General features: G+C 42.3%; 1 protein-coding gene and 1 non-coding gene across 5 annotated transcripts in view; both read right to left on the bottom strand.

Annotated features, from left to right (window-relative positions):
- Positions 1 to 23280, bottom strand: part of DENND1B (DENN domain containing 1B) — a 155720-nt gene that overhangs the window by 26008 nt on the left and 106432 nt on the right. For all 4 annotated transcript variants that reach the window (XM_015587508.2, XM_015587511.2, XM_015587512.2 and 1 more), the window contains 3 exons: positions 20019 to 20144; positions 17134 to 17235; positions 4440 to 4530 (listed from right to left, as the gene is read on the bottom strand). In XM_015587508.2, coding sequence (XP_015442994.1) covers positions 4440 to 4530; positions 17134 to 17235; positions 20019 to 20144 — 319 coding nt within the window. The remainder of the gene's footprint in view (positions 1 to 4439; positions 4531 to 17133; positions 17236 to 20018; positions 20145 to 23280) is intronic.
- Positions 17675 to 17781, bottom strand: LOC112477533. The gene has a single exon (XR_003045496.1). It is a non-coding gene; the product is annotated as a U6 spliceosomal RNA (small nuclear RNA).

Raw genomic sequence — 23280 nt, 5'->3', positions numbered from 1 at the left:
GGATGTTGACGAAACCAGCTCTCATGAAACTGATAACCGTACATTCATCTCCCCACACGGTAATTTTGTCAATCGGATTATATCAGAAGGTGACAAATAAAAATAGAGCCACGCAACTAATCTAAGCTTATGTTTTCCATCAACTGACTTTGCTTAGAGTTGATCTACCTTCTTGGTGGGTTAAAATGCTTCAAAAACAAAGTCCCGACAGCTACTCAGAGACTGTTTGGTACCAAGAATCGCTAAAACGGATCATCTCCTCCTCCTTTTCCGTTTATTGGGGTATGACTGACATATAAGATCACACTCAGCTCATACTCTGCTCTTTACAGCTCACAAAATATTTTTACCTACGTTACACTGACTTGTACTTTTTCTGCTTTAAAAAATGGCAAAGCAGGCATTGTCACGGGTAGCACAGTCCGGGGAGAAGGAAGTGGCTTTGGTGTCCAGGGGATCTGAGTTCAGGCCCCATCATATGCTGTGAGCGGTGTGATTTGGGACTCGGACCTCAATCTGGCCGGTACAGTCCCTGTCACATCATAGACACTGTAAGTGATGGTTATTATTATAAATAACCTGCCGAATGAAGACAGTGAGTTTCTGAAGTGACCCCTTATTTGCCCAAGTTCATTAAGATAGCAAATCTCGGTATTTTAATTCTTGGTTCATTCTTGGTCCTTCCACTCTGAAATTCTACCTCTTCAGACTGCTGAATAAAATGTGATGAACCTTAAGTGATATACAGAGTTCTTCCGTATAATTGCAAAGTAACAGGAAAAGGGGCTGCTCAACGCCCATACCTCGAGAAGAAACAGTTGAGTCAGATAATCACCACTAGCAATCTGGAGCTTTGCAGTGCAGGATCAACCAGGAAGCCCCTAAATAAACTGCTTAAGAGGGACGGGAAACACGTGGTACCCTTTAGGTAGACTCCTGTCAAAAAATGCTTAAAGGGTACCTGTCTCTTTAAGTTTATAAGATTGAAGGTTTTCATTTCTACAACATTTATGAGACAAGAGCATTATTCTTTGAAAACATTTTTTTAAAGGCTCTTTTTCTTCTTAAAAATGAATCTGAATGCCAAAAAAGAAAAAGAAAAAATCCCTGAGTCCTTCTATTAAACTACCGGATTATGAGAATAATAAGCATTATTGGGGAAATTCTTCATATTGTCTTGTTAATCAAACGAACGATTTTCTCACACCCCAGGACAAAATATCTTTCTCACCTGCCCAAAGACTGCTAAAACGTATTTGTTTAAATTCCAGTAATTTGTAGTTACCTATCCAAAAAAGTAGATTATTCTAAATTGTTCAGTGAGGCCAGAAGAATATCACTGAAACTGACGATTACCTACCACCGCTTCCGATTCCTTTGCTACCTTAAGTCAGTAAAAAACTGAAAATGCTTAGAATTAAGTAAATATAAGACCGATGAGATTATATCAAAAAACTAATGAAGAAACAGACGCTGTTCCTGGAGAGTGAGCACACACGTCCAGAGCACCAACCTGAAAATGCTTCTCCTTTTCAAAGTTACTAGGAAGCGGATTTAAATAAAAAATTTTAGGGAAAAAAAAAAAAGGGTCTTCATTACTCAACGTTGCTTAGCTGCATTTTTGTAGACCTGTGTTTGTGTTCACCTAATGTGAATTACACGTCCTGTGTGTGACGGTCCTGCACGGTCCATTCTGAATCAGAGCCACTATAATCCTAAAGGCCACCAGAGTCCCCTTCATTTTATTATCACCGTGTGTATTAGCAACAAATACAGTAGGAATCAAGTTGCCAGGACAACGTTATAGAAAGGGGCGATGGTGGATGCTTTTCCGAAATTTCCTAATTATTTTTGCTTAAAGGAACGTATTTTTTCTTTCATTTTAGCGAATGCCGATTTCTCCTACAGTGATCTTTCTGAGGCCTTTGTGTGTGGAAAATAATCTCCAACAGACACTCAAAAGAGACAGGAGTTTTACTTTTATCCAATCAGAGTAGAGCAGCTCGAGCACTGCAAATGTGTCCTGAAAGTCTTCTGATTAAGAAGACCCCGTCCCCTAAGAAAGTCAGGTGTCATGGTTATTGAAGCGAGAGCTTCGAGGCCAAGCAGCCGTACGTTAGGTCCAGAGGTTCGCTGTGTGACCTTGAGTGAAATACTGACGTAACTGCCCTCGTGAAAATGAGGTGAACCAAGTCTCTCTTGGGGTGCTGTGAGGATTAAATGAGATAGTGTTTGTAGAGCTCTCATGAGAGCTTCTACCACACCGATCGATATTCAGTAAGTGTGAAGAGTTATTAGAATTATCACTGTAACTATGAAAGAAACAACAAAGTTATTTTAACGGGTTACTTCTAAGAAGAACAAACGGTTCGACATGTTCTGCTTTCTTGCAAATGCTGTCTGGGTGACAAATGTTAGGGGCTGGCCTCTAGGAGCTATTTTGAAACCGTATATATACATCCTCACTTACAAGATCGTTATTAATTTTTATTAGGTTATTCTTCCTTTTGTTTCAAGTCATAATGAATTTTGCTTTATTTTCTTCTACAAATGATCTCTACATATCTCTAGGATACTAACCTAAAATAGAATAATTAAAAAAAATGACACCTGACGGCCAGGCATGATTTTTTAATGTACTTTCTTGCTAAACCTACGAAAATTAATACTGGCTGAATTCTGCTTTCCTTTAGGGTCATGACTGCCTTCCCCCCATTAAGATAAGAATTCAAAACCTTTTTCATTTTGAGGAAAAACAACGGAAGTGGTTGGTGTTAAGTTGTCCTGAAAGGCAGCAGTCTGTAAGTCAGATGCCAACCGGTGATCAACATTCTTTTTTTTTTTCAGACAATAAGACCTAGAGGGGAAATTTTTAGTGACCCTACCCCACCTCCCACCAGAAAAGCCGCCTACCTTCTACTCTGCTAGAGGAATCTGGACCAATAGTTAATTAATCTTAACCAATGGTTAAGACTGTGGAGTTTAACTATACGAAAGGATCATAGTTCTCCTCCATTACTGTCACGAGATGTCATCTTCAATTCCGCAGAAGATACTAACCCCACAGGTCATAAAGATAATGAGACAGCAGTTATGTAAATACCAAGTAGATGCCTCAAGCAATTTGTCTATGAGCTGACAATATTTTGCTTGTCTGAGTTGAAAAGCAAAAAAGCCTTATTTTCACACAAAAGTTCCATTGAAACTAAAACTTAAAATTTTTACCCATGAGCTGAGGAAAGCAAGGAGCTGAAAGACCCCACACTCAGCCTACTCGCTGAGTCGAGTCGACCAAGTTTTTCTCCAAGCCGAGGGCTTTCAAGGAAACGCTACACTCACCTCAGACGACATCCACCTCAGCTCATTTGTACCTCGTTTAATGAATGAATTGCCTCAATGTCTTATATTTTTATGGTGTAAAAATAAATCTTAGTTAGGAATAAAATTAAATTTGGGGAACTGTGAAGATGAGCACTTAGTAGTACCTGATTTGTGTTTGTTTAGTTCACCCTTCATCTAGAACAGTGCCTTGTATATAATATATACTCAGCAAATACCAGGTGAATGAATGAATGAATGAATGAATGAATAGGGCAATTCAAAGACTAACAAAATCCTCTGCCAGAGTTAAATGAATGAATGAATGAATGAATGAATGAATAGGACAATTCAAAGACTCTAACAAAATCCTCTGCCAGAGTCAGGACTATATTCTGATGTGCAAAATATCGGTCGATATGTCACTAATTGCCTCGATAATTATAACATCGTATGAATATTTACATTTGAAACAATGGAATTGTTTAATTATATTAAAGTTAATTATATTAAATAAAAATGGGGTACTGCCTGATGGATGCTTCACACATATGAAATAATATGATTCCTTCGATTATTTTAAGGGGGTGCCTTTCACAATGACAGATGTAAGACCATCTTTTCCTAAGGCTGCACTGACCCACAGAGCAAAAAAGAAAAAGTGAAGACCGCTAGAATAAACACACTTTCTTAAAAACACGGAAGCAGTCGTGGCCTTCAAACCTTTCTTTTTGGATTATGTTACAATCTACTATTCCAACTATAATCTCGGTTCTGGTAGCAGCCATCATGAGTTGTTTTCTAGCAGAGAATACTAATCAGAAAGAGAGGCAGGAAGATAGAAACTAATCGCATTTCCATGATACTTATGTCCAGTAATAACAGTAAGAAGGCATCCAAGCGAACAACGACCAGCTCAGGAGACCCCCTAACGCCCTGGACGACCGATATCGGGCAACGTAAGTTAATGCCATAGCTCTCAGAAGGTGAAAAAATGTATCTAAGACATTGCACGTTTAGGAGAAAGAAGCTGTTTATGGAGCAGCTTACATCAGACGCAGGTGCAGAGATCAAGTTAATGGGCATTCGGAAAACAGAAGGTCACACTGGAATTGGTTTACCTCCAGAAAAGCCGCCGGAAGTGATCTCTTCTTCGAAGACATCGGAGAAGCCCCTTCCTGCGTTCAGCTTTGCCAGTCGGCCATCGATGAACTGAAATTAGAACGCGTCGGATATGTTCATTTTCATGGGATTACATTTTTACTGATAGCCAAGATACTATGAATAGCGGACACTCATGTGAATATAAGTTGCACACAAATGTGTCCACACATACACGTGACAAGAAAATTCTCAGTCGGCGGAAACAGCAGGTGCTCAGTACCCAGTTGCTGACCGGTTACGTCCTAAATGTTCACAGCACAGACTCTTAACTTCCTTGAGAAACGTGAAATGCAGTAGTGGACCCAGGACAGCTTGCTCGGTGCCCGGCCTTGCGCCCAGGGGCTGTGACCTCCCGCACCGGGCCCGTGTCGCCAGCGTCTGCCTCCTGGTGTCGCTGCACACCTTAAATTAAATGCACTTAGCGCAGTCTCTGCCGCGGCAAGCGCCCGGGAAGTGTTGGACTCTACTACTAGCGAGGTTGACTTTGTCCTCACGCAAACAAACAAACAAGCAAACAAACAAACAACACAACCCTCATCTAAACTATGACATCCAGAAGGATGCGAGAGCACTAGGTCATTCTAAGCATTTCAGGGGGAGCTAAGTGCGGCTCCCTGGCTCCTGCAGGAGCACCGGCCGACGGACCAGCGCCGCGGTGACGGGCCACGTGTGGGCCACGTGTGGTCGTGGCCACCGGGGCTGGTGTCAGGTTTCTCGTGACACTATTTTTCAGCTTTCTGAAAGAAGAGGCCGGAGTGGGAAACGGCCGCTGTCGAAGGTGCCCGCAGACCCCTCCCAAAACGCCGAGCCCCTGGAGCGTGTCCCCGTCCTCTGCTCCGCCTGTCCCGCCCCGTTCCCGCACACACGGCACAGCAGAATCCTGAGCTGCAGGCACCGCATTTGGAAAACTATCCCTCGGTGACTGTCTTGTGACCAAGCCCAGGTGGAGACCAGTGAGCTATTTTATTTTGTTGATGTGCAGTCTCTCTCGGATTATGAAAAACATCCCGAGTGTCCTGAGGTGTCCCCATCATGAGAAAGGGACGCATCTTTAAGGCTCCCTTCACGAGGGGCAGCGGGCGACACAGGAAAGATTTAAAACCTGTGTGGAGGGCGGACTCGAAGATTCGGGGGTTAGCACAAGACGTTCATTTCCATCCCGGGATTAATGAATCCTGGTCACAAATTTTTCCACCCTGTAGATTTAAAATTTAGCTGAAATAAAATAAAGTCGTCTGACTTTTGAAAATTTCTCACTCTACCCTAGTTCTCTAAACGGTTAGTGGACAAACCAGTTGAGAGGAACCTTACGGGACGGGACCCCACAGGCAGCAACGTACAATAGTTAATAGCAGTAACTTACATCAGTTGTACGACCTGGAGACAGAAAGCGCTTACGGACCAAGATTAAGAAAGAATGGCGAGTGAATCGACATTCCTGTTCAAAATGTGGTTTAACCGCCTTTTCATTATCACGGAATGGTTCTGACCCAAAAATGTGGTAAGACAAGTTTAAACAGACATAGCCTAAAAGGATATAATTGCGAGTTTTGTTTTTGTTTTTGTTTAAGAGTATGAGCTGCTCTCATAAAAATTACAACTCTCTGAGGGCAGGGAGCGTAGATTACTCATTTTTGTATCCTCGTTATGCTTGGCGTGCACAAGTTTCCAACAGGACAAATGAAAATGAGCATGGAGCCTGCAGGGGGACAGGCCTGCATCACGACTCTGCCACTTAGTGTGGTGATCTCGGGTGACCTGCCACCTCTGCGATTCTGTTTTCTGTCCGTAAAATGGGAATCATGATAAACACCTGATGGGGTTTTGTGAGAGTTAATTAAAATAATAGGAAGTGCCTATATAGTAGGCACAGATTAAATGTTAAATAATAAGTCCATTTTTTGCCCATTATCATCAGCTTTTCTATTAATTTCTGAGCTCCCTGAAGGAAGGATGCTGCCTTTCTCGTGTATGCATCTTCGATACCTAGAAAAATGTCTGCAGCGAGTGAATGTTTGCTGAAAGACCGCATACACTGAAACTATGCTAAAGGTCACATACTTTACATGGTTTTAGAGTTAAATAATTATAACGTATAGATCTATTCATTTCATTTTTAGATGAAAAGTAGTAACATAATGTTGGCATCTTATGTAATACCTGGCTAATTTCTGAGTAAAGCAGTTTAAAATACTTGCAAAATTTGACTTGCAGACATTTTCAACATGGCATTGTAAATCAAACTAAAGTGATCGAATTTGATGGACTAAGTATCATTCTGAAAATAAATTGAAGTGAAGCAGAATGATAAATTTAAAGTAATATATTACTGACAACTAGAACAAACGAAGACATCCTTTTAAAGGACTTAATTTGCTTTAAAAGATTAAGACTACAGGACTTTTTAAAAGGTTTTCAATTTTGTGTTTACTGGAAATAATCCATCTATTTTAGCTTGAGTGGAGCAGTTCAAGTCTAAAAAGAGATAAATCCCAAACTATTTACTGATTGTGCATTTTCAAGGATGAGTAGCTGCTTTGTCATCAAACTAGTGATTTGAGCCAATAGAAATTAATCACTTGGTTAAATGCCACGTGTTATCACTGCTTTTGCAAACAACTCCGTCAGCGACAGCCAGACACTTATCGGCGTGCATACTTAATGGCGATGTTGGCTCTTAAAATAAAAGATGGATTTCATGAACACACACGTATTCTATATATACACACGTAAATACAGACACTCAGGAAGGAGCTGAGAAGTAGAATTAATGGCGAGGAATGCTAAAGGCAACAGTTTTCTCAACTCCTTTTTCTATTTTTGACTAAATAACAGCTTTTTCTTCTCAAATAGATTTGGTTCATGGTCACGTATCACTCTAATAACTCTGCAGCATTCCATAGTAAGTAACACCAAACGTTCTTAGCTACCGTTGCATAGAAATCGTTTTGAACGAAAAAATATTATCTGTTGGAAAAGCTATGACTTTATAATGTCTTGTGACTTGTTGCTTGATTAATAGCTGCCCACATCATTTAGTAAATGTGTATCTTTAGGTAACCGGAAGACCTAAGATTTCAAAGAATTAGTTCAGTGTTGTAACTAATGACAAGTAACACGGTTAATAACGATCGAAGTGCTATAGATAGAACTTAAAATTAGGTCGAAAGTAGATTTTTAAAAGAAATGAAAAGCGCTTTAAGATGATGCTTGTTATATAAATCTTAATATTTTGCTTTTTATTCCCAAAGTGAAAATTAAAACTTGGAACTAAACATGCAAAAATCTCAAAAAAATTCATAGATGCAGTTCCATAGCATGGATTCCATAATTCTATTACAAATTATAGATAAAATTGATTTAAATAAGAAGAAATATAATTCTCTTGATCAATAATATTATTTCCTCTAAATCATCAATAATTGCAAGAACTGGATCTTGTTCATCCTTCTGACATGACCCTAAAATGGTGTGACAGGTTACAACAGAAACTTTTTTAAGTGACAAAACTTCCTGCTTCCTCTTGTTGATACTGATGTCACTAGGTTTTTCAAAGGGTTTTTACCTGCAAATAACCATTTTAATAGGAAGTTGAGTCCATTTAAAGAAATTACCTGTTATTTTAAATGTACTTCAGTCAGCAAAATTATTGGACGAACATGAATGTTCACTACTCAATCTCTAAAATACAATTAAATATAAAACGAATATTTTAAACATGCAATAAAATATAAAGAATATACTTGATGGCAACCTTCTTTACAAAAAATACAAAGAATCTGTTCTGATCGGCTTCACAGATTAAACTTGAATATACAGCCAGTAGATCAATTGGAAACTATTTTTCCTCTAAGAGATGAAAACCGTATGCTTTTCACAGTTTCCCAGCTCTGGTTCTTCACGTCGGTGCGTCTGGCATTCAATCTAAAAACCCCAAACAAGTTGTGCTCTGAATCAGCGTTCCAGCCCCTTCACTGGTCTAGGCATATGTTACATAAATATTTAATGGCGACCAGTCTACCAAAACTCTGAGGAGGATGCTAATTAAATTTCAAGATTCTCACGTCATTTTAAAAGAAAGAGTCAATTCTTTTAAAAACCTCCGAAGAGACCATTCTGGGGGTCGGTGGTGTGAATGAGGGAGGAGGAAGACGGAGCGTTATTTTTTTGTGCCAACACGACAATCTCGTTACAACAAACACATCCGCACATCCCAATTTTTTTTTTTCCAGCCTGGAGGAAAAATTACCATATTGCATATGTGTGTTTTCTATAAGAAAACCCTTCTTGGGCACAAAGATAACGAATCTAATAAAATTAAAGTCTTGAGAGCTAGAGAAAAATACGTTTTCAAATGAATCAGAAACCTTCAGTAATTTAAAGAAAAAATTTGAATACAGTAAAAAATTACTTTAAAAATATTATTAATTTCTTACGGATCTTTAAAATTTCCTTTCTAAATAACGCTGTGGGCTAAAAAAAATGAGTCTGATTTAAATACGTCATCTTACAAATGCTCAGTAAACCTTGGCAGGTCAGTGAAAACTACACTAAATCGTTATAATAAATCATCAGATATTTATGGACATCTGCTAAAAGCGAGCTGTTCCGTTAGCAGCTATGTATAAACACAAACTGCTATCACAAGAGGGGATAAGGTAGGTCAGTTTAACGCTTAAATTAAGAGACTTAAGTATGTGAAGGAATAGAAATAAATTCTTTTCATTCCATTTCAAAGGTTAAATAATCGTATGACTGGTAAGTGTACTAAATGAGACTAGGGCAGAATTACAAACAGGAAAACACTTTGAAGAGTATAAGACGCCCATTCGGTACGATTTATTATTAGAACTAATAATTTCTAACGGTATTAATGGGAAGACAACGGTGCCTTCCAAGATGTACCAACGGACAGATCCTAAGTAATCTGCTCCAGAATTTAGTCTGTTGAACTTCATGACCAACAGATCGAAGAATTCATTAATCCAATTATTCAGCCAATATTTAGTTGAATGTCTACTACATGCCGGGGACTTTTTGCGATTAATGAAATACAAAAATAAAAAAAAAAATAAAAAAACATGAACAAAAATCCGAGCCCTCGTGATGCTTAAACATCCAGTGGGGGAGGGGAGAATAATAGCTCGAAATGAGAAATGCAGTAAGTTATTTAGTACGTGGGAAGGTGACGAGCGTTGGAAAATAAAACAGAATTGTGTAAGGGAGGGTGGGGAGTGCGGGCGAGGACCCTTCCGCTGTAATCGGTGTGGTCGGGGTACAGATCACGACGAAGGTGACCCTTGACCTAAGACTTGAGAGCAGTGAGGAGGGAAGCCGGGGTTTCGGGGCGAAGGGACCCCCCACCGGCACAGTGCATAACGCAGCGAGGCCGGAGCGGGCATGGCCTCAGCAGGCCCGCACGGCGCGCCAGGTGTCCGGGGACAAGGCAACCAGCCGCGACGACGGTTGTCATTTTTCCTTCGCCATCTTCAGTCTCCAACGTGCTCCGGACGGTGCCAGACAGTTCCGTTTCCCCCAGTCCGCTCTCCCATCTATTTCTTGTGTTCTCCCTCCCTACGCGTCCGCCCGCCTCCCCCATCCTCTCTCAGCTCATCACCTTGCTTCCTAATTTCACCGGGGGGAAAAAAAAAACAAAAAAAACTAAAGCGATTAAAACAAAAAAAACCTAAAGCGATTAAAAGGAAAATTCTGCGAGCTCTAAGCATCGCACGGAGCTCCCTCCTCCCACAGGCTCTGCCTCGTCCCCTGCCGCACGGGGAGTGGCCGCCTTTCAGAAGCCCGACCTACGACGGTCCCCTCTGTCCCCCTGGACGGTGTCCTTCCCCACAAGAAAGTCCCAACGGTCATTCCCTCCCTGGACGCCGTTCGCTTCTCTAGCTGTGTCCTCTTTACAGTGGAACTCGAAGGAGCCGTCGGTGCCCTCCACATCGCGAGCCCCGGGGTCCAGCCCAGGTCCCCCTTTCAGTTCACTGCCGTGAGCATTTGGTGGCGCTGGTCTCTTTCCTCTTCGGTATTCATTCCGCACTTGGCTGCAAAGACAGCTCCCTGTCCTGAATTCCCCCCTAGTCACTGGTCACCCACTCTCTCTTGGCCCCTTGGCTGTTGTCCTCTGCCATCTTCCAGTCCCCGGACCTCTTGTCATTTCTATTTAGACTCGGTCCCTTGGTGTCCAGTCTAATGGCTTCCAACGCTGCCCGTATTCCGATGACTCTAACGTGACATCACTCGCGGAACAGTCTCCTCTGCGTCACCGACGTGCAGCGGACATCTCCACCTCCGCACATCCCGAACTGAGCTCTTCCTCTTCCCACTCAAGTCCCTCCCGCCCCAGGCTTCCCCACTTCGGTAACGTGCCAACCACATCCCACCGGCGTCTCAATGAGGAACTGCGGGGTCATCTGTGACCCCCTTCTCGGACGCCGAGTAAACCCGTCAGACCACACGCTGGCTCTGCCTTCAGAACCGGGCCATCACGGGACCAGAACTCATCACGCCTCCCACCGACCGGTTCCAAACCACTGGCCCTGCTCACCGACGTCACGGCGATCACCCTCTGCATCGTCTCCCACCTTGGACCACCCTACAGGAAGTCGCTCAGATGCCACATTCTCCATGAGGCTGACACTGACCACACGATTTTAAGTTGCAGTCTCCCCTGCCCCTGGTCACCCCCCTTTCTCTGTTCTATTTACTTTCCCGTAGTGCTTATCTTTGAACGTGCTACATAATTCATTTAATTTATCGCCTGTCTCCCTCCCACTAGGAACGAAAGGTTCACGGAGTCAGAAATTCTTTTCTGCTTTATCCTCCGACGTACCCAGCACCTGGCACACGCCCGGTGTACGGCAGACACTCAAGTTTACTGTGAACGAGAAAGGGGATCACAGACGCTTAAATGGGTGTTTCTAAAACTTCAGCGTGCATGTGCTTTGTGATATTTCATGAATAATGTAGATTCCTGGGTTTTAATCCAGGCCTCCTGAATCGGAAGCTTTGAAGTTGAGACTCAGGAACACGTGTCTGTGACGACTTCCTAGGTAACCCTGACGCAGGTCCTGGGAGACCACACCTAGCGAAACGCTGTGTAGGATGCTACCTGAAGTGACTTAATGAGGATGCTTAAAAACTGCATCCTCGTCCTGATAAGCTGTTCCCCTTTGCCCGTTCCTCCCTTCCGCCAGGAAGACTCCGTGGCTTCCTGTGTCACGTTTTATTTTTATTTCTGTTTCAACTTAGGAAATCTGTGCTCGATACAATTGCCGTCTGCCATCCATCCATGCGCCAAACGTTCCCTAAAACTCTCAAGCTGCCGACTCTGAAGAAACACTAATGCATGTGTTGATCTTAGCTGTGAAAGACATGCCAGAAATAAAGAACCATCGTGTTTCTTTTTAAAAGATTAATAGGGAGATGCAGAAATTTATATGAATTTATTGTTTATGTTAAAAGCTTTCTAAAATCTTCTAAAATCTCTAGGTAACATAAAAAGGGAAACATTTGGCTTTTCACCCGTTCCTTTTATCCAATATCCTATTAAGTCGGAGAAAGTGGGTCACAGCACAAAATACGGAGCACTCAGCATCACACAGAATTTTCACCTCCACACAATGCCCCATTCTGCGACTCGAGGCTTAAAGTCACAGACATCAGCCAGTTTAAGACACAGTAACACCTGACTCCCACCATTTTTAGATTACCCTGAAATGAGTCCCATTACGTTCAATGCTATAAGCTCTTCGTCTGCCAAAATTGCCAAAAACGTTTTCATGCCGATTGCTTGTAACAGGGAGTCGCTCCCCAGATTTCGCGTGATTTCATTCATTTCACAATACGAAATGCCTCTTATGTATTAGACGGTAGGATGCAAAAACGCTCTAACGATGTCCATGGTCTTTTCAGACCCTACAACCCAAGAAGGAGGCAAACAAACCCACGGATGTCATCTGGGGCAAATCCAAAATGCTGGAAGGGAGGGAACCTCCCAGAAGCCGCAAGATCGAGAGCTTAGGCAAGGGACGTCTGAACCGAGCCCGAAAGAATTTTTGAGAGAGAGTCTGCAGACGAGAGTCGATGAGAAGGAAAAGGGAAACGCGCGTTTGTTTATTCGTTCATTTATTCCCGGAGAGACAGGAAAACGGAACGGCCCCCTGGACCGGAGCCCTGATTCTGCCACCGCGCCACGTCCCGCGAGGTTCTGTAACCTCCCTGTAGTTCTGGCTTACGACGCGCAACGTGGCAGTAACAGAGTGTGTCGTGACGCGGTTATTGTGAAGATTAAACTACAGCCGATAAAGCATTCGGACACAGCCCGGCGTAAGTCGGCATTCGATAAACGTTATTTATTTTATTTATTCGTAATTACTGGCATTCATTCCCTCTCTATGTAACAAGCACCTATGACCATCCCAGTTCAGGAGCATAAAGACACAAAGCCGTTTTCAGACAGCTGATAGCAAAGCGTTCCGAAGGGCTGTGAGCAAGGGGACTGGAGAATATCAGAGAAAAAAATTAGACCTAGAAGCCCGGAGACGAAGGGTTTTATGCGCCACGCTGGGGGGCTGAACTTCATCTTAACCGTCACGGGAAAGATGCAAGATTTGCTTTACAGAAAGAACACTCTCGAAACAGAATGAAGATCGGTGTCAGATGGGTACTGGATTTACCGGGGTGGTCACTTCTTGAGTTATGTAAACGTCTCATGTGTTGTACACCTGAAACGAATATACTATTGTATGCCAATTGTAATCGAAAAATAAAAAATAATAATTTAAAAATAAATACGTGAGTAAGACAGACCGAAGGACGGCTTCAAAGACGGACCGAACGAGAGAACAGAAGGCCAGTCACTCGACGTAAGTCACTGACTCTGAAACTGGAAAGAATAAAGTAGATCAATCTAAGTCGCATTCAGAAAGCAGAATCGACAGAACATAGGAAATAAGTAGACACCGGATGCGAGGGAGGTCGGCCACGATGACACCAGAAAAACGTGAAGGCCAGGGAGGGTCCCGGCTCGGGCGGCGGGGCGGCACTGGCTCCCGAGAGAAGGGACACGGGAGGGCACATGAGGGTGACGTGTGTGCACGCGTCTGAACGCGTGCATTCTATACACACCTGTGCACTTGCACGGGGCCAGGCTCAAGGTGTACTAGGGGCTCGGCACATATGTAGCTACTTAACGTAGTTGTGGTCTCGCCTGAGCAAACACGCCGGACGGTGTGAGTGCGGGAAGCAGAGGTCTGAGCAGGAAGCGGGGGACAGCGACACGCAGGGGACAGCGGGGAAGAAGGCGGCGTAACTATGAGGCGACGAAGCAGCGGAGGAACAAGGCCGGGACATCACGTCACAGGCGAAAAGAGGCATTGCGTTAGTGGCCGACATGCCAGTCCGTAAGACCACACGCGAGGCACGGGGAAGAGAACAGAGCGGGCGCCTGTCCTCCCTGCACCTGTCACAACGAGGCCATCCGCGGAAGCAGTGGGGCACGGGGGCACGGGGTGACGACGGGGCACGGGGTGACGACGGGGCGAGAAAGGGCCTCTCGCAAGGAGACACGAGGACGCCTCAACAGCAATGTTCTATTGGTATTTTTTTTTTTTTGGCCATTTGTTCAAACTTTTCATTTTGAAATAACATCAGACTTACAGAAATGTTGAGAAAACAGGAGACAGTCCCCACGCACTCTCCTTCCCCACCACGCCCGGGCGGCAGCATCCTCCACGACCACGGTGCATGGCTCGAAAGCGAGACCTCAGCACAGGTGTGCGGCCGCGGAGCAATCTCCAGCCTCCGCCCAGGTTACAGGTAACAGACTTCAGGTGACGGCTTAAGTCTTCGCGAAGCCGCCAGAGAAAGAGAGAAGCAGCCGCCGAGTCGTGGGTTTAGGAGCCCGTTCCTGGGATCCGTTCCAAGTCCATTATCTGAAGTGGAGTTTATCCAAGGGCAGCCCGCGGTCATCCGTCTGAGCTGTGTTTACCTCATGGGATCGTGGAATGCTAGAGCCGACAGGTATCTCGACCTTGGTAGCCTTTCGGTCTAACTCAGAGGGGCAGACACTGGGGCCGAGAGAGGTTAGAACGTGAACTGGCAACACCTAAAACACAGCCGATTACTGGCTGATCTAGAAACATTAAAAATATGTTTTCACACAGTACTCAAAAAACTTAAATAAGAACTTAAATGAATAATTTAAACAATAATGATAAAGCAAACTGCCAGAACATTCCCTTCTCTAGAAGGGCCTCTCTGTGTGCCCCGCCCTCTCGACCAGAACCCTGTAGCTTATCCCTTCTTTGTCTTCATGATTTTAAAACGTGAATGTTTCTCTAAATAATACACTATTTCATTTTTCTTGCCGTCGAACATTAATAAACGGACACATCGTGTTAATCCTTCAGTGATGTGTTTCTTCCGTTTAATTCATTCACGCTCGGTTCTGTTGTGGTTCATTCATCTCTCTGCAGTACGGTGTCCTATCATATGAACAGAATAATCTACTCGTTTCAATGCTGACGGATAGCCAGGATTACTACCAGTATTTTGCTCTTATGAGCAATTTTGGTAAACGCTTTTTGGTGCATAATTTAGAGTGAAATTAAAAGGGCATAAGAAATTTCCATTAACTTCAAACGGTAGCACCAAAGTGTTTTTCTAAGCAACTTGTGCATTTTTACATGCCCATAAAGTTAAAACTCAGTCTCTCACTCCATGCCTTTGCCAAAATTTGAGATTTTCAGATTTTAAAAATCGGGCCAATCTGGTGTTTGCAGGCAGATATTTCATTATTTTTCATTCGATGTTCTGTGATTTCAAATAAGACCGAGCATCGTGCATATCTTCATTAGCCATTCAGATTTCTTCGTTTGCATGTGCATAGTCAAGTCTTTTGCACCATTATTTTGGACGTTTTTCACAAACATGTAGAAGTTTATTTGTTCATTTATATTCAAGATTCTAAATCCTTAGGTAGTTCATAGGTATTGTGAATAAGGTGTCTTTCGATGACCAAAAGTTGTTCGTTTCGACTAAGTCAAATTTATTAAGCTTGTCCCTTTATGCCTTAAGAAACATGTCTCTATCATCAAAGTAATAAAAATAATGTCGGTTTGGTCTCTTCCTTTCTAAACCTTTGTACTTTTATTTTTTATTTTTTATTTATTTTTTGGCTAAATTACATAATGGTAGGTGCCTTTTTCAGAAGGAAATTTTCAGTGTTTTCATATTAAGTACCATATTTGTGGGAAATATCTTTACTCATGCTTTTTTTTTTTTTTTAGTTTTCCTCATGAACTTTATGAAAACGTTCTGCATCTGTTGAGATGACCTGATGATTTTTCTCCTATGATCACTTAACGTAGCGAATTCCACTCGTCCACGGACGTCCTCATGGGGACCGCGGTTGGACGAGCAGCTCGGGACTGCACTCGGCGTGTATGGAGACTGTCGCTTGTTCCTCCTTATGACCCTGGGGGCAATTATGACTCCGATAGAGCCCGCTGCAGCAAAGGGGCTCTCAGAGCAATGCACTCCAGCCTTGGAAATTCACAAGATGTCACTGATTCCAATACCCGTCGGAGCGGGGTCTGCTCCTTAAGAGTGTGTATAGGGTCAATCTAACCCTTTCCGTAGGTTAAATCTTCACATAATGAAAGACAGCTATGACCCCCATGGAGTAATCCCTAACTCAGATCATTGTTTAAAACCTTCTCAGAACATAAATAATTGGGTTGGATTTGTCACCATCCAATTAAATTACTTCCAAAATCCGAAGGTTATTTCGAGGTACCTGGTATCTTTCCTCCGGACAATCCGAAGGGATTTCCATTAGATTGTCACCTTCTCAAAGGCATTACTGAGTTTTGTTCATATTTGTACCTGGCCCTGAGCATGGCTTGTGACATACTGTCGCTCTTCATTAAATACTGAATGCATATAGCTAACTTGACAGCTAAATTGTCATGTGGAAATAGAAAAGCAAGTATTAAGAACTTAATTTCAATTATATAAACAGAAACTGAGACAAGCCTGAATTAGGAGACTTGCTATGCCAAGGCTTTGACATATTCTGCATTCCGACGTTAAGCTACTACTTTTTAAAATGACGATTACATTTTCTGAGCCAAATATCGAGACATCTGTATAGATGACCATGCATTTTTTTCTGAATTTCGATTTATGATTTATGAAACATCTTGCGAAGCTTAAAAAATTACACGTATATGAATGACTTTTATAAACTGGATTACACTGGGACTGTCCCATAAAACACATCGTTCATTCGCCATGTCGTTCTACCATACCAAAATAACTCCTTAGTCTAAGGCGCCCTCCATAAAACCATTTATGTTTCTTTTCCACTGTGCGAGAACACCCTTCCTCGGCGAGGCCATCAGCTTAGCACTTTCGATGAGGAATTTTTCAGTGGCAAAGTTATTATTACGCAAAAGTTCTAGCGTGCCATACCACAAATAGCTTTGGGGTGACAAGAGACAGAAAAAAATTCCTGAAATTCTAGAAGAGATAGGACTCGGGGTTTGGACCCAATGTGACAGCGATGAAAATGTGTTCCGCGTCTCCGTGTCATCCCTGTCATCAACCATTACGGAAAGAAACGCCGAAGCCCGCTCTTACCTGCTTGAAAAGTTGGAGGTTAACTGCCGTTTCCAAGAACTGCTTCATCAGACTTGAGCGATGCTTTACAAAACTCTCCTCACAGAAGGTGATGGGCTCGCCCTGGACGGAAATAAAGAGTTTCACGGTCTTGATGGAGAGTCAGTGCAAAAGAACCACAGAGAGTCAGGAGAAGGCGTTAGTAAGACACTGACTCAACTTCAAGGTCCTCGGGTCTAACAGGGGGTCGAACAGACCCTTGCCTATAATAGCTGGACCCCAGGCTGTTACAGGCAAGGGTCTGTTTGACCCCCCATTAGACTACTCAGCGGAACTACCCAGCTCCTGACAAGCCTATGTCAGAGCTTCCGTTTTTCTTTTTTATTAAACGTATTAGGGTGACACTGGTTAATAAAATGACATAGGCTTCAACCGTGCGATTCAACAATACGTCCTCTGCATATTGCGTTGTGTGTTCACCACACAAAGTCAGAGCTCCTTCTGTCACTTACATTTGAGCCCTTTACCCTTCTCTACCTCCTCCCTCGCTCTGGCCATCACTAAAATGATGGCACGCTTCACGAATCTGCGTGTCATCCTCGGGCAGGGCCCACGCTAGCCTTCTCTGAATCATTTCAAAGTTAGTGTACGTGCTGCCGAAGTGAGCGCTGCTGTAGCTCCCTAATCAGAGACCCCCTTGGGCTCTTAAGGTTGCTCGATTTCACTCCCTCGAAGTAAGACTAAATCTTCCCAAAGATTTAATATCATTAGATGGAATCGTGAGTCTTAAAAATAGCATGCGTATCTGAAAAAGTCCAACAATTGAAAGTACACTCAACGTTTATGATGGTGTTTTCCTTCTGGGAGACCAGAGAAGGGCACTTTGTTTTAGTTACATTAAAAGGATTTCCTTACTAAATTTACTGCTTCCAAACTGTCATTTTTAATGATAATAGCTAATATGTAGAGCACTGACTGTACGCCGAGCGTTGTTTTATGCAACTTGCACATTATCCTCTAAATAACCCAAGAAATATTACCTTATGTTTTTTAACACACGAGGAAACTAAAGCACTGAAGTTAATTTGCCCAAAGAAATAAAACCAGTCAGTTACAGAAGGAGGGTTGGAACCTAACCCCATCTGCTGTGAGCCTGAGCTCTTGTCACTGTTCCTCAAGTCATTTAGCGCAGTAGCTTGATCTCACATTTCTGAAGTCTTAAAAAGTAGCTAACTTGCAGCTGCTCACAACCCCCAAAAGGCAACACATACATTATTGTATTTAAATCACCTTCCAACCACTTCGAGGAATTTTATATTTTTCTCTGTAATTAAGAGCTGGAACAATTTATTTGTCTAGCTTGAGAGGGTGTCGTTTAAAAGGTATAAATTAGGTAGGTACTATCAGAAAAACAACGACATATTTAGAGTGGTCACTCAGACATTCTAGGTGCTTAATTTATAAAATAAGTTACTCTTATTTAGCTTATATATTATTTGCATTTTGAAAATGAAGATTCATATATCCTGAGGGCCCCCTGCTTCCCAGGATGAAGGCGGGAGGAGGAGGAGGAGGAGGAAGGTGTCTGATCAGTGGCAGTTACCTCCAAGTACCCCAAACCATAGATAGAAACATACAGCACGGACGACAAATTTCTTTCTCCGATTCACACAGACACCACGAGAGCCTATACTGTCTTCTACTTTTGAGAAAATTACTAAGAGACTGTATCATTTGTTCAGTCCTCTCATGTGTATATTGAATGCCTTCCGGCATCTTCATTTAGAAGAAATAGAAGGTCGGCAAACTTATCTCAAGGAGGGTGTGGTACAACAGAGGCCAGACAGGACACACACTCCATGCGGGAGCAAGGGTGGGACCGTGGAAAGAACAGAATCCAGCGCTCGTCCCATTACTTATTAGCTGGGGAACCTTAGCGAGGTTATGTAAACTCTATAAGTTCCTCTTCTTCAAAATGAAAAGAGTAACATTCTAAAGTCTTGTCAAGATTAAACAGCTTATCTACAGGATGAATCAACGCCCAGCACCCAGCAGGTCCTCGATGGTCAGGTATTGTTTTAGCAGCAAATACTGTCATGAATATCAGTAAAAATAATAATATAATCGCTATAATAAATAATATATTAAAAAGGGAGAAGAAGATAGGTGTTGAAGAAAATAAGTATAATCTATTCAGAGGTGGAACGGGTAGGTGTGAACTGCAGCTTTAAGGATCAGGAAGGAATGAGAATGGCCATGAAAAGCAGAAGAGATAAAGGCATTGCCAAGGAGAAAGAACTTTATAGATAACGGGTTTGGAAGCCTGAGCAGCTCCGGACATTTGGAGCCTCGGGCAGGATTCTCTGAATTGAGGTCAAAGTTTAGGGGAAAAGTAAAGGCAGACACAGACTGCCTGGCCACCAGGACGCTGAGTGCTCGGCGAAGGGATCGCCCTTGAGACACTGGTCCGTTACGGGACTGATCCACAGGTTTAATTTTGTCAGATGTAATCTGTGTGTCTAAACGATCCTTTTTCTATGTGTATAAACAATCACGAAATTTTGACCAAGTAGTCAAGAGATTGGAGATAGAACATAATGTTTTAAAGCATATTGTTTTAGATTTGACAAGACCCTGATGATACCTTTTTAAGGTGCAATATTAAAACGATCCTTTTTCTATGTGTATAAACAATCACGACATTTTGAACAAGTAGTCAAGAGATTAGAGATGGAACATAATGTTTTAAAGCACATTGTTTTAGATTTGACAAGACCCTGATACCTTTATAAGGTGTAATATTAAAATGTTTTTTTTGTTTGTTTGTTTTGTTTTTTGTTTTTTTTGCCCCATTCCAAAGAACGACGAAAAAGCAAACTGAAATAGTGGCAAAAGAGCACGCTTACGGGTTTGTATCTTAGTGCATCTCTGTAGGAGCCAAACAGAGCAGCCTGCGCCCTGACAAAGGCCCTGGCCACTCCGTCCCCCGTAGCGGTAGACTGCTTCTTCAGCTTATTTTTCAGGGCCGAGACCTGCATGACAGAGAGGAACAGTTAAATTAACACCTCAGAAATTGGTACAGCGAGGTACGAATCCAATCAGCAGGCAGACCGCAGTGTCTGCAGGTCAACCCCAAACTCTGCCCTCCTCCTCGGTGGCTTATCTTTTTAACTGCCGAGAGCACCTGCTGCTCTGTTAATTGAAGCGAAGGCAGGAGCCCACGGCATCGGGAGCCCACAGAATCGTGCTGATGCAAATTGCTCTATGCTCTCTTTATTTTCCCCAAGGCCTCTCGATATAAATAAGCTTAATTATTTTACGGTAAACGGCTTGCGAGCCACTTTTCTGCAGATTTTTAGCAATTACAGCATGTGTCTACTTGTTTTCAGAGGTGGCCGGTTGGGTATCGCTCATTTCTGCCACGGAAGGCTGTTTGTCATAGGTCCTCCAGGATCACTTACCATTTAATTTTATTTTTTGGAAGCTTCATTTGCATAGGCGATTTTCCAGTCATTTGTTGACCAGTTTTCGCCATTATCAGATAAAAAGAGGGGTGAGAAGTTAAAGTTATTGAGAACCTACTGCGAATAGTTAAGCAATGCTACATACCGTCTCGTTTAATCTAAGCAGCCTTCTAATAAAGGCATTCGTATTACTATTTATGAATAAAAAATAAGAGCTCAAAGATATGAACCAATTCACCCTCACTAGATAGCCAATAAGTTGGCAAAACTGAGATGTAAATCCAGTTTTTCCCACCACCACAGGCTGGGTTTGAGTTCAATGTCATGGTCATATGAATCAGCGATCAGATTAAAATATTAACGTGTTTAAGGCAAAGACGAACTTATTATCTAGGAATTGGCGTAATTTTAAAAGGCACCTAAATTTGTTATAATTTTTCCTACATTGCCATCCTTTAATTTCGAGTTCTGTGTAGTTCGAAGAATGCCTATTACTTACGAACGGCCCTTACTTAGATGACTATTTTGTAGGTGTGATCGCACCCCTGTCACACGCTCCCGTTTTTCAAGGGGGAGGCAACGTGGTATGTTGCTCTGAGCCCATTCACAGACCATCCCCTTTCGCACGTAATGTAGAAACCACACTCTGCACACTTAGGAAGTATTGACGCTCACATACGTTCCTCAACGATGCCACACATGGGACATCGAGTCGTGTAAAATTTCTGTCGTCTTAAGAAAAGAAACTGACGAGACCAATTCTGGTTGGACTGTCCCCTTCACGGGGCGGTTAGCCCCATGCAACTACCGAATAGCAAAATAACGTCGTCTCTCCTTTGCGTGTATATACGTGCAAAGAAGGAATATTTTTATTTCTTTATGCAAATGATCCCGACTAATCTTGCAGATGATGATTGCAATTGAAGTGTCAACCTAATTAACAACTAAACTTTGAATAATGCTAATGAGAAATGAACACAGCATCAGAGGAAAGACCAGCTCTACAGGTGATAAACCTTCACAGGAGTGACATTTTCCAGTGTAAAGTCACAGTTACTCTGATCTGATCAAAGGAAGAGACCCCCATTGGGTCCAATTATAACCATAGTTTTGAGAAAATTATTGAGTTATAACGCTCATCATCTATGCAGAAAGGCTTTGCAGTCTACCTCTTCCCCGTCGCTGTGATCTTTTCAATTTATATCTAAGCTCTACAGATTCAGATAAAAGTTTAGAGCCTAACTCATTTAGCCCACAAAGTCATAAACCAGGACTCATTTTCAGAGGAAGTTTTTATGATTAAAATCGAACTCGATAAATCCACATTTATAGGTATCCCGCACATTCGAACAATAAACACAGTTGAAGGATGCGAAAACAAATCTTCTGACTTAACGTCCTTTATTCTACAGTTTGAAATAATATTATTTTTGTTTGTTTTAAGTGCCTTATAAGAAAAACTATGGGAACGAATATCAATACGCGTACATGTATGTAATTCCCATGTACATGTAATTACCGCCTCCCAAAAAAGTCTGATCATGGAAGAAGCATGATTCCAGCCTTTCGAAGTATTATAAAAGCACAGGATTGGGTTATTTTTCAATTTTTATCTAGAAAATAAAAAACACATTGAAAAATGTCAACGCCTTTTATCTTTACGAAAGAAAATCCCTCCGACTGTATTTTTCTATAAAACATGAAATTAACAATTCGGCTCTCCACAAATCAGGGGTTCTTGGGACAATCAAAACACACGTGCTCAGAAAACGGCGGTGAATCGAAGCCTTCCTGAGCCTGTGTCACCCCAAGTCCTCGACGGCTTAACTGTTGCTCGAGCTATCCGGGATATTCATCACACTGCCACGAGCCCCTCCTAACCAAGCCATAAATATGTGGCCGTCACTTCCAAAATTACTCACTCAGCGATGGTTTCCGATCTCCCTCAGGAAGGAAAATGGGAAAGAAAAAGAAAATACTGGTTCTAGAACTTGCTATTCAATACAATAGCCACTAGACACACAAGCACTTGAAATGTCACCAGGCCAAATTGAGATTCGCCGTACGCGTAAAATATACACTGGATTTTGAAGACTCATTACCGAAAAAAAAATAAAAAGGTAAAATACCTTAATTATTTTTTATTTCGATTACATGATGAAACAATATTTGGGATATACTGGACTAAATAAAATATTAAGTTTGCCTATTTCTTTTTACTTTTTAACGTGGCTCCTAAAAGATTTTAAATTGCATATGAGGCTCGTGTCCCATTGCCAGGGGACAGTGCTATCTTACATGAGCACATTATCTAATTTCACACGGGTCTGTGGACTAAAAGCGCCGTTTAGCAAGAAATGCAGTTACATCTTCTTTGCCTGTTTCTATGTTATTTCAACCTTTACAACTGTGTAAGGAATTTTCCTGGCCTCCTTGAGGTGGCCTCCGACTGTCACTAGATCTGAGGTTGTCCCTGTTTTTTCAGAGGCCAGAGGGCGGCTGAGTGTTTCTGTATGCACAAAAGAATGTAAAAAAAAAAAAAAGCCTGGGAAAAAAATGGAATTGTTTTTCAAAGACAGCTTGAGATATAAGGACATTATTCTAATATCAGGCGACCGTGTTGGCCTTGCTGTCTTTCTTTACTTGAGATGGCTGGGGTAAGTTATCACCAGTTAGCACTGCCCTTCGCAGTGCTAATTAGCTT

This window comes from Pteropus alecto, unplaced genomic scaffold (genome assembly GCF_000325575.1).
Source record: "Pteropus alecto unplaced genomic scaffold, ASM32557v1 scaffold90, whole genome shotgun sequence".
NCBI classification, from domain to species: domain Eukaryota; kingdom Metazoa; phylum Chordata; class Mammalia; order Chiroptera; family Pteropodidae; genus Pteropus; species Pteropus alecto.
Note: the sequence above shows the minus strand (reverse complement) of the source record. Positions and strands in the feature narration are given on the sequence as shown.